General features: G+C 40.7%; 1 protein-coding gene across 1 annotated transcript; it reads right to left on the reverse strand.

The window, feature by feature from the left end:
• Positions 1-3,251: 3,251 nt before the first annotated feature.
• On the reverse strand, positions 3,252-11,919 carry LOC110982895 (calcineurin B homologous protein 1-like). Its single transcript, XM_022241662.2, has 5 exons — positions 11,737-11,919; positions 8,321-8,393; positions 7,681-7,880; positions 6,934-7,118; positions 3,252-6,254 (listed from the first exon to the last, which is right to left on the reverse strand). The coding sequence occupies exons 1-5, from the start codon at positions 11,801-11,803 to the stop codon at positions 6,201-6,203; spliced, it is 579 nt and encodes a 192-aa protein (XP_022097354.1). The 5' UTR covers positions 11,804-11,919; the 3' UTR covers positions 3,252-6,200.
• Positions 11,920-18,166: the final 6,247 nt, after the last annotated feature.

An 18,166-nucleotide genomic window follows, 5' to 3' on the forward strand; every position in this document is an offset into this window, starting at 1 on the left:
TCCCTACTGACTCTTTCTTAAAAGGCCAGGAAAAACTTTCACCCTAAATTAATTTCTATTTTGGACATACATGTACAGTGTTGCTGTGATACTAATTTTAGCATACTGAGTGTTGATTTCCAATTGAACTCTTTAAAAACATTTTTGAACTTACAGCTGATCGAAAATAATTGCTTGTTAGGGCCTTTGATATTGATATTAATGTGATGCGCTACACAGGGAAAAATGGCCAGACTAAAGAGGATCACGTGATTTTTGACTCGTCAGCGTTCAATTTACAAGGATGTGCACGGAAACGTGCGTGCTTTCGATGTCTCTCAACCAACAGCGGCGGAACTGTTTTTAAAGTGGGGGCGGGGCAAGCCCCGACCATACTCAAAGAACCCAATTATTACAGTAGGCCCATAAATTGGGAGGGGGCAAAATAACTACCTTTTCAAAGGTGGAGGCACCCCCCCTCCACCGCCGGTGCATGCATGATGGATTTGCCAACTCATTAATAATACCACAGATTCTAAACTGTATCTGCGCGCCTCCGTCCGGCCGACATGGTACGCTTCCTGAAATACCCGCGTCCATTTGCCAGAAACAAGTCATTTTCGCCGTGCGGAGCTATATCTCCAAGGTTGAAAATGGTTGGATTTTTATTTAGAAACATCAAAATATCAAATATCAGGAAAAAATTTGGGGCTGGGCTGGGGGGGATGATAATGATCGTTGATAATTAACAAGCATTTAATTTCGATCAGCTAAAAAGTCATATTTAAGAAGCATCTAAGATGACTATGGACCCTAAAAGTTTGCGTTAGGGCAGAGTAAAGGCAACCTGAAACTATTAATAGTCTTGTGTCAAAAGTGTGTCTGTAATCTGCAGTGCGGGAAAGGACAAGTGAACTTGTTTGCTAACATCCCAGCAAAGGGGGCCAGTGAGTGATGCCGTGTACACTCAGCCGCGTCTTGCGCGCATGCGCATCTGCCTTGGGGAACGGTTTTCCGAGGGAGGTTTTAGTCGACATCAAATTGTTTATGCAGGCAGCTCGCAGGTTGACGATCGATGATGCATTGTGGTTAAAATACTAGGAGAGCAACATTTAACGTTAAAAACGCTGCCGATAAACGTATATATATATATTTTGCTGTTAGATTGTGTGATATTCAGCGATAAGTTTAATTGGAATTTTCATACATTAGAGATATCGATATCGTACTGGAGTTCAATTTGAGCCCCTAACCCGACTGACAAATTCTTTTAGGCAACCGTGAATTGCAAAACCAATAACCAATCCATTGTAAATATGAATTGTGCACCAGATATTACTGATGGTCCGGTAGGTGTGTGTTCTCTTGTGCTATTTGCTCAATTATGAGGGTATACCTCTACCTTCCGCATACCTGACATTTGACCATTTTGGGCTTTTTCGCAATTTTGCGAAAAAGGCATTCTTCTTTTTTATTCCAACTGATAGCATTCAGTAGAATCGCTTTAGATCGCCCAGACAATTACTTGCCTTGCATAATACTTTTACTTATGGTTGGACAAATTTCTGAACTCCTCCACAACCACTCACTGGCCTACAGGCCACTGGGAATGGCAAATGCGCTATGGAGGAATTTCACGTGACCCAATAGTATAATATGGCAGGCAAAGACATTTTGGAAAGCGTACCATGTCCGTGGAGGCGTGTGCATTTCTGAATCTGGGTATTATTTCATGTATGCCAGAATGTTACATCATATACTGTGCGGTCATTATTTCCACACACGTCCGTGTAAATTGAACACTGACCGTTAAAAACCATGTGACTGAAAATCCTCTACCTTTTTTTTCAGATGGAAATACGTCACAACCACAGAAACATGCTTTGCATTATGGTTGATTACTTTTCTATTATCCTATAGGAAGGTGGATGACTGAGCAAGACACCTTTACCGCCCTGAGCAGGACCACCCCCTCATCAGTTGAAAAATGTCATGTTGGTTGGGTACTCATGTTCAGTGTCGGTACTGATGTGAGCGTTGCAACGCTTGCATTTTATAGTCGTTCGTGAACCAGTGATATGCCGTTACTACTATACCAAAGCAGCCTCTATTTCTAGGAAACTTGCACCCTCTCTCGGTCCAGCTTAGAGCCCTGCCCACAGTATTTTTCAAAGATTGATAATATATGGAAATAATTTCTGTCGAGAGAAATTTGCCCCCCCACACTTAAATATTTCACGAAGAAATGACATGTGAAAACTTCTCTTGAAAAGACCACTTTTTCATTTTAGCAATATGTAGGTGCCATGGATTTAAAACAATTTGAAAAGTTCTCTGAACACTGAATTAGAGTCCAAAAACGCTTAGGAAAAAAGGGCTTAAACTTTTAATATTTTTTCGTCAAAAATAATTATGGCAATTTTGGCCTGATAAATGACATGTATCTATGAGTAGCAGTGATGTTTACATCAACTCCATACAGTTTGTTTGCTTGGTCTATCCTCGTTTACAGACAAACAGAAATCTTGAACAAATAAAAATATTTGATGAATGATCAGAGTTGACTGGAAGTCATCTAAAGTTTTCCAAAAAAATACAAAATCCTGGAACAATCTTTGACCAAAGTGTTCGGGGGTTTTCCTGGTGTCGTTTTTACTGGTTTTAGAGTCTCCCCTGCATGTAGTTAAAATGAAATGTTTTCAGATAAAAAGAAGGCAACAAGAACACACATTAAGAGCCACAAAAAGCAAATTAATAAGATGCACGAAAGACGGCAAAATACGTATTTCCAATGACATTTATTTTTACACAGGCAATCTTTCCGTTATATGCACTTGTTAATACAAAATATATTCATTTTAATAAAAATTATTAAATTTATTCTAAAAACAAAGGTGTTAGTATATAATTCATCTTTGTGCTTTTTCATTTCCAATAAGCCCAGCATGGCATCTTTTTTTTCTTGTTAGGTCTTCTGGGAACTAAGTTATGAACGATTTCTAATATGTCTCTTGAGGGAAGTTTACAATGTGCAGTAAATTTTTAATTTAGCCATTTATAACCAATTATAAATTCATAACACAATGTAAAACAAACTGAATGAAAAACTCACTTCAATGTCACATCCCAGATTATTCAACCCAATATGCCCATGTATACTACTCAAAAAAAGTCAAGGACCACTTTTTTCTTAACTTGTTTTTTTTCCAAGCAATGAGTGGGCCTAGTTCTTTCACTTTTGGCTTTTTTGCAATTCTGCGCAAAGGCATTACTGTTTGTTTGTTTGTCTAGATGTTATTCTCATTACCATACAAAATAGAAAAAATTTTCAAAATATCAAATGCACATTTTCAGCAGTAAAATATCTCATTCAAAAGTATACACAATATAAATGTGGTCCTTAACTTTTTTTTGAGTAGTGTATGTGGAACCAGTCTGGAGACTTTGAAATCAGATAAGATTCTTTTTCTTTTCAAGCTGAGGAATGTATGGTTGCTAGCAGTTTCAGATAAAATCAACTTCTAAAGCTTTCCTCTTTCAACAACGGTAAACATAAGCATATACATGTATTAAGCAATTCTTTAAACTTTACTTGTTCACAGAGGCGCTGCTCATGTGGGGTCAACTCAACTCAGTTGAACATTACATGCACATATACGTTTCAATATACTCCGCCATTTAGTGATAGTTTCGGTACAAAGGTCATGAGTGACTGGCAGAGTGTGTTTATGTCAGTATCCCTAGTGTTATACATAATGCCATATGGATGTTAAAGTATTGCTAAACTCATTTCAATAGTGCTTTTGGAAAGAAAGACCAGTGGAATCTTGTACATAAATGCTCAGATGAGTTGCCCTTGCTTCTGCACTTAAACATTCTATTTTCAGGAATCAATCTACAGGTGTAGCAGATTGGTACAACAGGCACGTGTAGTTGCAACCCTAGATGAGGAAATACAGACAAGTACATTGAGCTATGGTGTAATGGTGGAGAAGCTCAATATGTAGATCCATATTTGAGCACTTCTTGGATATATGCACAGACAACTGCTGACTAGATTCCCCATTTTATATGACAATAGACCTCTGTACTGATCAGGCCCCCACATTGTTTACATGTGTACTTTCCTATGGTGTGCAGTGGACCGTGGGCCACCACTGGCTCCATAGCAATGTACACGTGTAAGCAATTAAATACCAATTACCACATCTAAAGATGGACTTATCAAACTAGAGCAAGGAACATGCAGTCCACCTTTTATGCATTCTTCACAAATGTATAAAATTTATGTTCTGGTAAAGTCTGCGTATTACAAACATCAAATGCCAAGAAACCAAGAAAGATGTGCAAACAATCTCTACAAGCTTACTTGGCTCATCTGAGCCATGACCTCCCGGTGAGTGATGCGTTGACAGACAACACTGACTTTACAGTACAACTTACAAAAACCTCATGCATATTCATGATTGAGGGTGAAATTCTCAGGGGTTCATTCACCATCCATTAGGAAATTGTGCAGCTGTTGCTCGTGGGTAGTGAGCCCGCGCAATCAAGCTAGCCCCACATGAATGTAAAATGTTAATAAGTAAGAGCTATGGTAAAACAAATATAACATGGTTTAGTTTGGGCAGAGGGTCGTTATCCCTTCGGATTAGAAGTTTACAAACCAGTTCCCAATGCTTTGCCTCTGAAACTAGTCTGTCAACTTCCAATACCTCAGGTAGCTAATATCAACTACGCACCCTAAAATTGTGTTTTATATACGTATATCATTAATGATTAACACCAGACGGAGACGAATTCTCCACAAAAACACAAGTTATCCTCCAGAGAGATTGAAAATGCATGTATAAGATTATCCAGTTATGAAATCCACAAACATACAACACTGACACTGGCTGTGCATATATGGTATTGTTGCAAGAGACAGTAGCAAAATATTGTTCATCAGGTTCTTATGCACGCGGACACACCACTGATTGCCGGCTCCTGTTGGACGAACAATGAAGTTGTGCGTTAACTTCCGGTTCCATGGTTCCACGTAACTCTCTATGGGGTAGAAGTGACGTCACACTTACGAACCGGATAGCCCAGGAATCAATGAGTCGGCAGTAGGATGGATGGTATTTAATACTTAAGTGCCCTTGCAAAGTAATTTTTGTCATGCAGTTCTTGTAAGTGCTCCTTTGTGTCTGTATAACCCAATTTCCAATATCCGCTTTGTCAGTTTCAAGGGTATTTGGTGACTTTTCATATTTATGCCAATACAATTTGTATATTTATGAGCAAAAGTGTGTTGTCATCCAAAGCAGAAACCATAGCGGTAAAGCAATCTCTACACTAGATTTTCTCAGAGTTTTGGATGTTTTTGCTGTCGTAACTTTGGTTTGCTTTTGCTGCTTCATTGTTTTGCTATTCAGGAGGGTAGGTTGATGAGCAAAGCTTTCTTATCAACATTTTCAGTGAGCAGGTTTGAGGTTCGCAATTCAAACGGAATATCCCCCAAACCATGATAATATCACAGTATCAGCGCTCTTATTTGTTAGGATAAGTTTAGAAAATTTGAATCATTTTTAAAAAGTGCACTTTTCAAAGACAATACTAGCCCCCAAACTGGAATATAGGCTTATATAGAAAATTGCAGAAAGACCCTTTAAAAACATGAAAACAGCGGATACTTTGTATGGATGAGCTGAATAAACCGCTGAGGGTGAATGTCACACAAACTGCCCCTTCCCTTCCCTGCCACAGACTTCATTCACAGAGAAGCCACATTTGTTCATGTTCCCTAAATGTAAATGATTAAATGTGATCTGTTAAGTAGGGTTGCGCTGGACAATTTGGAGTTCCAAGCCTCACTTTCCTTGTTTTAGATGTGGCTGCAAACATAATTAATCACAAATTTTGAATTATCTAATCAGCATGAACTGGCATTAATGTGTAAAGAACTTTTACTTCGCTGCCCTCATTTTAACTCTAAGGTTTCCCAAACTGGAAACTTAACCTAGCTGTCAATTCAATGTGGCCGACTCGTGAATAAAGTCTGTGGGTCTTTTTGTTTCACACCGACTTAGATCTTGATCAGTTTTCTCAATGCTGGTCCCCTCCACCCATTAGGCAGTTTCTCATGCCAGTGAACCAGTGATGGATTACTGATCGGATCGTGATCTGGATTTGTCTGAAAAGGATAACATGGATCCAGCCATATCAACCTGGCACAATCAGTTCAGGAAACGGATGCTCATCATCTGCTCCACATCCGTCCTCTCCAGAGCCTGGTGGGCAAGAAAAAGGAAACGTCTTGAAACACTTTTGTTAGTCTGGACATTTTGTGACTTTAAATAGTGGCAGGTTTAAATGTCTGACTGGTTCAGATCCACGATGTAGCACATTTAAAAACAACCGAATTTCTTGAGATACTGAAGATTTTTTTCTCTTAAAGCAGTAAGAACGAGTACATTCAGCAATTGAAAACTTTGTTTTTTAAAACGCCTTCTTGGTGGTAAAATGCATGGAAGAAATTAAGTAGCATTGTTTGAATTACTTCATCAGTTTAAAACACCTGCTCTCCCCACGTTAACTTTCCTTCAGTGATATTTCTGACAATAAGAGGTCATCCAATTTTGGGGTCAGCTTTTTAACGAAGTGTGCAATGTGCATTTTTCCACCCTCCTTCCCAGCTTACAATTTGTACACTCATTTGAAAATGACGGAAACAATATTGTAAAAATGGACGGGCCACTATAAAGTCTGAGTCCTTTTCAAAATTTATGCAGAACGATTATTTTTTCTCTCCTTGAGCATTGCCCATGAAGTTATCAAATAAGATGCATTATGCATTTTCAATGCCCCTCATGTTTTGTGGAGAGAGTTCACTGAAACACAGATGACAAATCCTTCAAGTGACTGCCACTCCCGAAGCAGGAGGACATTAGGGGAATACATAACACCCACCTTGGCAAAATTTTCGTACGAGATGGCACCACTGTTGTCCTCATCTGCCTCAGCAATGGTCCTGTCCGCGATGGATCCCAGCTGCTCCTCTGTTATGTTGGACCCCACCATCATTTGGAGAATGACCAGCAGTTCCTCTCGAGTCACTGTGCCGCTGCTGTCCAGGTCGTACATGCGAAAGGCAACTGTGGCATGAAAAGTTGGAACTGGTGAGTGACGTCCAGTTACCAAGGCCAACTGTGCACAAGCAACAAACCACTCTACAAAAATACGCTAAGAACATGTTGAGTGCACAATTCTCCAGTTCAGAATTCAAAGACCCTTGACTTAATGGATCATGTTAATCCATGTGAAAACCATAAATGCTTTTGACCAGAAGGATTTGCAGCATCCATAAAGGACCCAGCAGACTTTAAACCTGAATGGATTTTACTGGGTGAATAACTTTTTACATTAATGAGTGTATTTCAATAGGTGAGCAAATTTGGATTATGTGCATTGCATTATCAAGTCATGATCCCGCAATTGAGGATTATTAGTTTACTTGGTTAGCACAGATTTCTGCGATAGTGCCCTAAGAAATGAATTTTTACTTAAAATGTGCAGGCATTTAGGTTAAATCTGCTAATCATGAAATACCACCCAAGTCCTGCCAGTGGTAAGCACAGTACTTTTGCTTACAAAGATGGGACTTGGCTAAAAGTAGACAGTCCAACTTCATTTCTAACAACATACACATGTATTCACATTTTAGTTTGTTGTCCCGACTGTTGCAAGGGTTCTCCGCATCCTTGTCTCGGCTCTTGATTGGCCTGAAGAGTGACAATGTGCGCATGAACTGACGGAAGTTGATCTTGCTCTCCGGGTTGTCCATGAAGAAGGCATGAATGATGCGGTCGCCCAGTGGGTTGATCGCAAGTTCTGGGATCCTAAGCAAATCTTCACGACTGAGGGTGTAGAGCGAAAGACAAAAATAACGGGTTATGCGACAACACTGTGAGCAGGTTCAAATGTTCCCACGACATGTATCTGAGTAGCTGACACAAACTTCAAGGAAAGTCTTAAGTGAGTTTATCACATCTTAAGTCCATGCAAAGAGATCCTGGACAAATGCCAGAAATAAAGAAGGGGAACTCCATTTGCCCATGGCAAAATATGCATTCGCTGCCAGAGGATTTTGTTTTTCAATAGAAACAATGTCCTATGTTAGCAGAGAAAGCAAAGCCAACAAGACAGGAATAATTAACCACTTCATATATGAGCACAACATCCATATGTATAGTACTTTGCACCTAAGTAACACCTAATGAGGTGCAAGTACATGTAACTATCCCATTTTTATTAAATATCTGTACTTGGAAATATCACAGATCTCTCATCAATTTACCTCAGAGCTCCATTGTCACTCTTGTCCAAGCTCGTGAAGCGACTGTAGAGTCGTACAATTTGTCTTTTGGAAACTGTATTGCAGGAAAAATAATCAACAAATAATTCATCCATTTTTATTTCTGAACAGCACAGAGACCAGTGTTGTGGTCAAGCACTTTTAGAGTACCAAGGTTCTCTACCAAATAATCGACTAGGTAAGAGGGAATAAAGCTGGACTACGTACCTGTAGGCATTTGATGAAAAATGCACAAAGGTAAGATGACAAACTGTACATGTAAGACTTCAGACACTCCCAGTTAAGGTTTAAGGAGAAAAGTACTCAAAAAGTGCTCCACAGAGTATTTTTTGAGTACTTTTGTCCTAAAAACTTAATTTTTATTGAACAGTAATAGTCTGAAGTCATGATGTAATTATGTAATCTTACCTTTGTGCACATATCATTAAATGCCCATATACCGTTCTTCAGCTTTGTTCCTTCCTAACTAGTTAAATGTTTGGCAGAGAACTTGATACTTGTAAAGTACTCGACCACAACAGCGACAAAGACCAGGGATTTCTTTGAAATACAGCCTGCAGGCTTCAAGGATCCTACATTTATAAAAAAGATATTGTAAAGCACAGTACGTCGGTTGCTTGGTGAAAACCCCATTGACTTATCATAATGTCGTACAATGTTTTTAACGTGAAAGATCACAAAGCTCCCGCATGTCACAGGGAGTTGTGCGTTCCATATTAGAATTCTTTCCGTCACAGGCATGGCATGTACATGTGGGCATACACCAACCGTGGGGTTCGACATTTGCTGAAGGCTATGGTTTTAGTTGTGATGTAATGAAGACTGGCGTCCAACCTGGGCTAGCTGGCCTACGCAATGCCTACTTACAGAACTCAAAGTCACTACTCCATATGACTAGTTACATGGTTCAAAAACTATAACCAACGCATTTTAAAGAGATACAATTTAGTTTTGATGGCTTTAGGGGAGAAGATTTGATTGAGAACGTACAGTTTTGATGACTGACAGAAGGTCATTGTTGGGGCTGCAGTTAAATTCCACAGCGTTACGAACCCATTAAAAGTGACTTGAGAACCTCCAACCGTGCCAACTCACGGGGAGTAGGGCCTAGTCAGGATACTTCGAGATCTCTGAGTCACTACTTTGTGTGACTCAGAGGTGTTACAGTATACGTGTGCCATTTTCATAGGGTTGTGAGGCTTTGTGTTTTCAAGCCAATTTTTTGCGGTGAAGATCCTTTAAAGCAAGCTCCGCTGTTTCAATTAAATTTTCCCGTGAGAGCAACTGTGAAGTAACTGTGGCTCTTATACATCCTGAACGGGAGCTTCAGACAATGAGACCGAGTATTCATTGACAAATCTGACATTTTTACTCACCAATCTCTCATGTCCACCCAACATCGATTGCGCCGTTCATGCCGTCTGTGTTTATCACATTGCGCAGGTGTCCGGCCAGCCAATGGCTAAGCCTGCTGCACATTTCGATTCAACTATTTTCAGATGCAGGGGATTACAAGTTGATTTCACTGCATGACCATTCTTGCTGCGTGACTTGTTTTTGGTTTGGAGGGTATACAGTGTAAAGACAAGCTGTAGGCCTATAACTCCTCACTCATGAAATAAAAAAGGAATGGACTGAATGACTTTCACAGAAATAAATAAATGTATCTGTCAATGACTCACAGCGCCGCACGTGTCACGCACCGAAAATGGTATGGGCCTAGCCAAAATGCAGAGCAAGCCTGGCTATTGGCCCAATGCATGTGCAACCAATGAGCTAAACATTTTTCTTACCCAATATGCCTGATCGGCATAGTGCAAGTCATGTGGACACACGAGAGACTGGTGAGTAAAAATGTCGGATTTTTCTGTGGATACCCAGTCTTATGGTCTGAAACTCACATTCTGGCGTGTTAAGAGGGGAGTAGGCTCTCACCATGCTCACAGGAAAATTTGGTTGAAAAAGCGGAGTTTGCCTTAAAGGATCTTCACTACAAAACTGGATTTAAAAAACACAGCGTTATATATAGTACTTATAGAAATGGCATCACCTCTGAGTCACACCACCATAACCACATGGACGTGACGGAGCAATGACTCAAAGTTCTCGGAGTAGGCTTAGGCCTAGCCCCACTAGTGTGGCACGGACTCTCACTCCCGCTCCATCCTTAGCCACACATCGGTATACGCAATTTCGTGTCAGCATACTGAAAATTTTTGCCGCACCCACTTATCATTGTGGGTGCAATTTCTTTTGCACACTGACAAGATCCTTGACCTTTCCGCTTTCTAAAAACCATTTATTGAATGATTTCACTCACGTTTTTCAGGTCTTTTCCAGTCTTTTTGCCATTATCCATTCAATATAACTGGCTCGCTCTCACAGTCGCCATCTTTAAAATAAGGTTGTTGAACATTACGTCACTTGACCCCTCATCGTCTCGACGACATATCTAAACTGCTGCCCAAGTTTTGGAAGAGCCCATTGGTACATGTAGTATCTTATCGCTCAGTCCGTGTATTATATATTTTGACATGGAACAGCCATCGAGATGATGAGCCACACATCCGTATACGTAATTTCGTGTCGGCATATTGAATATTTCGGCGCACCCACTTATCATCGTGGACGCAATTTCTTTTGCACACCGTCGAGACGATGAGGGGTCAAGTGTCGTACTCTTCAATGACCTTATTTTAAAGATGGCGACTGTGAGAGCGAACCTTTTAGATTGAATGGATAAAGGCAAAAAGACAGGAAAATACTTGAATAACATGAGTGAAATCATTCAATAAATGGTTTTTAGAAAGTGGAAAGGTCAAGAATCATGTTCGTGTGCAAAAGAAATTGCGCCCATGATGATAAGTGGGTGCGCCGAAATGTTCAATACGCCGACACGAAATTGCGCATACGGATGTGTGGCTAAGGATGGATCGGGAGTAAGAGTCTGTGCCACACTAGTGGGGCTAGAAGTCTGGGTGCAAACTAGACAGGCTCTTGTACAGGGTACCATCACTTAACCATACAAAGGAGTCTGTGTAATGTACAAGTCAGGCGAAAATTCGTATGGAGTAGAAAAAAGGCAACATTTTTTCCTCCAAACGAGGAAAAGGCAAGTTTTCTACAATTAGCAACCTAGTGGATTTTTTACAGCGTAAGTAGTGAACATACCGGTGCAATTTCAGCTCATAAAATTAAGCGGATGTTTAATTATGCCCCCCGGATGTCCCGGATAACGTTTTCGAAAGAAATCCCTATTAAACGGGACAAGGCCCAGTATACGACGGAGGAGTATTCGTTGGGCCCTGTTTACGGGTCTAGGCTAAGGCCTACGACGAGTACCAGGAGTTCTGCAATGCCCGCATCTGCTTAACCCTAACTTATTAACATTGACTTACACCCTGTTTCTTTTTGGATTTCCTCAATTTCCTCCGCTTGAAGCAAACTCGATGTTCGAGATCCCATGATTATGCCCACAGTCACATCCGTGCGAGCCGATTTCCGCTTCCAAAAGTGCTGAGTGTTGATGAGGACTCGAACTTTGGAGTGCTAGTGCGACCGGCGCTATTGTTAGCATGGCTACCAGAATATACGCCCGAAACTAATTATGAAAAGTAGCTTTAGGGAATGCAAGGTACTAGTTCCCAAATACCCATTAAAATGGTACCCAGGCGTATGCCTTATCCTTATGGCAACATTAAAACGTGGCGAGCAGTCTATCAATGATGTTGGCGCTTTAATTTCAAAATGAAACAGAATTCCAGTCATTTGTGCCTTCTCTCTCATTTTCGCAAGTCTGCCAAATCGTTCGTTAGAAGAGGGGGCTGAAGCCATATATCTAAACTAGTTTCAAAAGTGTTTAGAATGATGATAACAAATAATCGGTTTTCCTATTAGTTTAGTAGGCCTAAACGTGGAGGTAAACAGCTTCAGCATGTGACGGATGCGGAGTAGAGGTGGAAAGAGTAGGTCTGGGCTAGTATGTAGGCCCATGCTTCATGAAACTGGGGGAAAATACATGGCCCTTTACGCGGGCTGCGAACTAAAAGGATATTACCATTTTTTATGGTGCTTTTAATTTTGGCAGATGATCACCACACTTTAATAAATCCTCAGCAAGGGTCTAGTAATCATTCGGAGAGAACGCTTTGCTTATAATTTCTGTCTGATAAACGCGGTAGTGTACACTTACTGAAGACTTGAAGTGCAGACTTGAAGTGCAGCTAAATTATCTCAAATTATTCCTGTGAATAATGAAATTTTATTGTTTGGAAGTCGTAGGCCTACCCTAAATGCTTTTTGACACGGTCCTGAGATACAAAAAAATAGGCCTAATGTGCAACCATGGAGGAATAAGTGTTCTTATTCCTCTCTGGTGCAACCCAGCTCACGACTGAACAATTTCATGAATCCGGACCCACTCGTGCTAATGGGCTTCAAGGTGGACCAAGAGAGGGCGCTTTTTTCTTAGCAACGGAGGCTTCTTCGGTCGGAACTGGTTCACGAACGACGAGGTAATGCACGCTTCACAGTCCCATCGCTGCCAAAAAAAAGGAACACTCTCAACCAACGAGGCTCTTTTCAACCGATGAGGGGGTGCTTCTGCTCGAGGCAGATAGCGAGGCATGTTCTTTCCTATCCGCTCCGAGCAGGGGCCGTGTTTTGAAATGAAATTGACTCCCTTCTTTGGGCTTCCATCTGAGAGCAGAATCTGAAAATCATACAGTCGAAAAATGGTATATGTGCCCGAAAGTTGAGGATTGCCGCTTGACAAATGGCTGCAAGCAGACTTCGGAAAAATCACCTCCGGGGGTGATTTTGTTTTGTGGGAATAGGCCTAATTAAAAATATAATTGGTTAACACACCAAAAAAAAAGTGAAAAAGAAATTGAAAGATTAGGAACCAGGAAAAAATTAAATTTGCGTTATTTCAGAAATCTCAGGGATGTTGAAATCTTATACTATGTTACTGGGCCCTGGATAATGCTGATTTTACACTGTTTTCAATGAGCTTGAATTAGTGGACAGTACCCTTCCGTGTGGTCAACCGGCTGGGTTACAGACGTCTGAACCTTGACGGACTGCGTTTCTGTGGAGATCACTTGCTGTGGTACGGATTCGCGGTTTTGAACAACTGGCCCGCTGCATTTACTGTGGTGCATATGTGGAGCCTTGGGACTTGCTTACAGCATGGCTGCTGCCGGGTGTCTCTTTTTCGTTGGGGTTGCAGGCGTAGAACGCCTCCTATACGGTAGTTTGAATTTACAAGATTACATGCCAAAGGATCCCCAATAATCAAGATTTTCCAAACAAGTGCACATTTGAAAGTGACTGGGCACTACATGTATCGTATACACGTAAGTCATAAATAATGGTGATGTTATCGAACGTGAAAAACACAGCACTCTTTATGGTTCCCAAAGTTGTTGTTGGCGGCAGGAGCACGGTGAGAGTTAAGCTCTCACTACTTAGTATAGGCCTACTACATGCATCTCTGGGGGGTTTGGGCTTTTGAAATATTCGATTCGTTGCATTTTTATTTGAACAAACACCGTTTGAATTCTATGTTATATTTTGTCTTCCACCTTATTGTTTATGGCCCATTTTAGAACTTATGGGCTATATACTCCCCCCGTTTAATATTCATCATATTTCCATCTGCTGAACAGACCAGGAAAAATCTGGCAAGAATGTCATTACGTTGATATTACTTGATAATGTAATACAAGCGTTTAGCTGACAGTTCGCTCACCAAACCTCGCGCATCTTCAAAAGTCATCTTTAACAATGTGTCGGTCATCTGTACTGAAAGCAATAGGTGTAAGGCAAGCTAACCCTCGTTTCCTCTGAGGGTCATACCCCCCTAAAAACCGGAGTCAAATTGACCTGTAGGGCCTGGCAATTTACCTTATCAAAAATTATCCCGCCCTGGACCGTTTTACCCTTTTCCCTGGTCAGTCTGAACCGGGAGTTTTCAGAGTGTGAAAAAGGGCTCCAACTGCAGCAATATCAACTTGACAAGCTGACTTCAAGCCCTTGGTGTCCACTGCCTTCGGTCTGTAGTGTGCTCTGTGAACACTATACGGAACGCGCGAGGACGGGTCAACCGAGAGTGCACATTGTGCCAAAGATGCAATAGTAATTGTGCAGCTAAAATGAGAATCACAGTAATCCGTTGGAATGGCAAGGCAACACAGTCGTTCTGTCTCTAGCTGCACATAATAACAACATAAATTTGGCTGGAATTGCCATCACGAGTTAAGCTCAAACACCCATACGGACAAAAATAAACAATTAAACCAACGACTAGGACAATGATAAGATTGCGTGGCATGGTAAGATTAGATTGTGGCATCATTAATAACAATGATAAATTCTCCTCAGAACATGTATATTGTATTTACGCGTAATGCGAATGACCAACCTTATACAGTACTATTTGTGCCATTCTCCCCTTTACGACGCAGGCACTGTTCTCATTTACACGTTGCCATGCGGGGGACACTGCCAAATGAGAAAACTTAAAATTTGGCTGCTCAAAGTTCTCTAACTCAGACTCTCCAAGTCGGAGAAACTCTTGTTTCAGAGCTCTGCTTTTTGTAATGCATGCGGATTTCATGGGCTTATTAGAACTGGTTTTATTTGCATATAAAGTAGCTCGATGTTCCAACTAATCCCAGGCAGTTAAATTTCTACGAACAGGATTTATTTCGACTTTAAATGGAGTAATTTGAAATGCATAGCATTAAAATCCGCTGGGATTTCATACATTTTAAGATGAGGTGAAAAAAATCTCGGTTGGGGATTTGTGCATAAAACGGAAGCGTATAAGGACCACTTTGCAATTTTTTCGAGTTATTATCTCGCCGCGGCGAGATACCGGTAATAACTCGAAAAAAAATTGCAAGTGGCACTTATACGCTTCCGTAGGTGCATGGTCAACCGTATTAATTCCTAATAGTTCTTGCTTCTGCAGGAAAATCGCATGATGAATAATATATCTTCATAACAGTTTTCTTTTCGATAAACTCTTATAATTTGTACCCTTTTTGAGGGGGGGGGCTTTTTAGGGCCTAAATTTTGGCTCCTGAAACTTAACAAGCAACCCAACTCCCCTCCAAGAAAAGGGAATAGTTATAGACCTTCAAAAAGAGAACATCTTCAGACGGAACAAGTCATCTTACTCGTAATTTAATTTTTTCCTAATGTTGCACCCGAAAACCCACATGGTCATTTGATCGTCCTCATATAAACGCACCAAAGGTCCAACATTAAGAGAACATTCAACGATTTTAAAATGAAACTCGTCATATTCATTTCTACCTTTAATGTTGCGCCTGAAAACCCTTAAAAGAGCAGCTGATCCTCCTCATCAGCGCATCAAAATAGTGTAGTGCCCCTATAATATTGAAATGATTTCCGAGTCATGTGATATGGACATTGTTAACTATCTGAGAGAGAATTTCAGTCCATTAAACCTCAGCAGCAAAGCATTTCCAGCAATTAGTTAAGCTCTGCATGGGAAGTGGTAGGTTCTATACAGGCTGCACATGTTCCTTTTGAAACCTTTCTAACGAGGAGCCAGAGAGGGAGCCAACGGAAATGAGCTGATATGAGCTACTGCTTCAATGTCGGAAATTATTTTCACATTTCTCGATCCCAAAATTGTCAGAGATTGACAAAAATATAATACCCTGTATTAAATGAGTTCGTTCAGCATACCATTTGATACACAAGAGCTCATGCCTGGTAAATATGGGCTTGATTTGAGAGGAGTTCCATTTCTGCATTTTAAAGTTGCCGGGACAGCGCGGCTATACATTTCTCTCGTCGTTTGGGGCAGTCAGTTTCCAGAAAGTTCGTCATGTACGTTTTTAAACTAGTTTTGCCGCAAAATGCGCAGTTACTCCATAAGTGTTGAAGTGGGGATATTTCCAACTGGTATTTGGTTGTAGTGTTTATTAGCTTGCGTGATGTTTTGTTGCAGTTACCCTTAAGAGCTAAAATCTGTTAATCAAAATTATTATCTTCCCAACCCGAAGTACATTTTGTAATAGCGTGAGATTTGTTAACTCTTTGTGAATTATGATGACAAACAGTAGTGTGCAAAATTATTTGAACACGTCATATTTCAGGCACAGTGTACACGTACATGTATTTTAGTTCCCCGTGATGAAATGGCAATCATTACAGCATATATATCCGTAAAATGTTGTTATTTTCAGCATTAGTGCTTGAATGCAATATACATTTGCAAAATTATTTGAACACTCGACATTCTGCGTATGCACACTTGCCGTTTCGTTCCAACTTACTGTTCAGACTTAAGCTGTAGGTTTGCAGGTACACCAATGAAATTATCTCTTCAGAAAAGGTGTGATTCTGAGAGGAACCGGTGAGTACTCAAAGCCGTGATAGTTTTTACGTCCGTTTAGGTTGACACACCGTTGTCACGTGTAACTTGCACGCACACCCCCGGTCTGGTTTTGGTGGATTTGAGTCCGTACGTACGTGAAAACTATCACGTACGTTAAAGTGAAACTGTCACGTACGTACGTACTTGAAAAGAATTATATGCGTGGCTGTAATACGTTTCCGTATTTTTGCACGATGCTATCACAGACCTACAGTATAATCTCTAATTGCCAGTACCACCATGAAGAGCTTCAAATATCAACTAATGCATGCAAAGAGTATTACAATTGATTTGGACCAAAACAAAACAAAAAACTGCAGAATATTGATTAAGGGGTGTACGAATAGCTGGTTACTAGAGTTGTCTGGATAATGCGTCAAAAATGGAAAACATTACATAACTGGTTTTTTTTCCAGTACTAGCAACTTCATTCTCGCTTATGAAAAGTGTTAAAATAATTTGCATATGTATACGAAACATTTGATGGGTATATTGATTGCCATTTCGTCACCAGCAAGTTACTGTAAGTACTTAATAGGCCTACGTCAAGTGTTCAAATAATTTTGCACACCGCTTTACTTCAGTGCGTTTGTTGCATCAACGGCCGGCTAGCCATTTTGTTTGTCAACTACATGGTAAATAAAATCTTCGGGATCAAAAAGGGGCCCGATTTCCTCAGCGACGGAGGCTCCTTTGGTACTAACTGCGCTTTTCTGGTCCACGAACGACTAGGAAACCCAAGCATTGCAGTCGCATCGCTACTAGCAAAATGAAAACTGCCGACCAAAGCGGCTCTTTCCAAGGGGGCGTTTCTGCTCGAGGTGGATAGCAGAAGAGATGTCCAAGGTGAGCTAAATTGATGAGCAGGGGCGTAAATCCCCCGGGGATGGGAGCATATATTTCTCACTTTTTTGACCGGGGAAGGATGATCTATTGAATCATATTCCCCAATTTTTCGTGGTGAGAAAAATTGAGGCGGATTTTGAATAAAGAATAAAGAAATTCTTCTAATTAGTTTCATTTCCAAAGGGACAGACCGGGTTTATGGTGCTAAACACGTTGAAAAGGAAGGTTTTCCACGTTATGGATCTTTTAGGAAGGGGGTGGAAAAATGAAGGCGTGTGCATATAATTATGATGATCTGTCACTATCTAACCTGATCTGTCACTTCGGACATGAAATACAAAGCACACTTTCCAGTCTCAGAAAATTCATTTACATATTTTGGGGAGTCAGGGTGGCTCTCCTCGCCGCCCACCTTTACACGGACGTCTTGGAATGTCTCTCGTCTGCATCTGACTCCTCATCAAACACGCAGATAAATGGGAAGGCCCGTCTCATGGGATGAGATAAATTTATCTGCAGCACACATTTTTTTGGCTTCTTTATCTCTTCTTCAGTGTATGAAAACT

This window comes from Acanthaster planci, linkage group LG01 (genome assembly GCF_054643075.1).
Source record: "Acanthaster planci isolate LZ-2023a linkage group LG01, COTS_SCS, whole genome shotgun sequence".
Classification (NCBI taxonomy): Eukaryota; Metazoa; Echinodermata; class Asteroidea; order Valvatida; family Acanthasteridae; genus Acanthaster; species Acanthaster planci.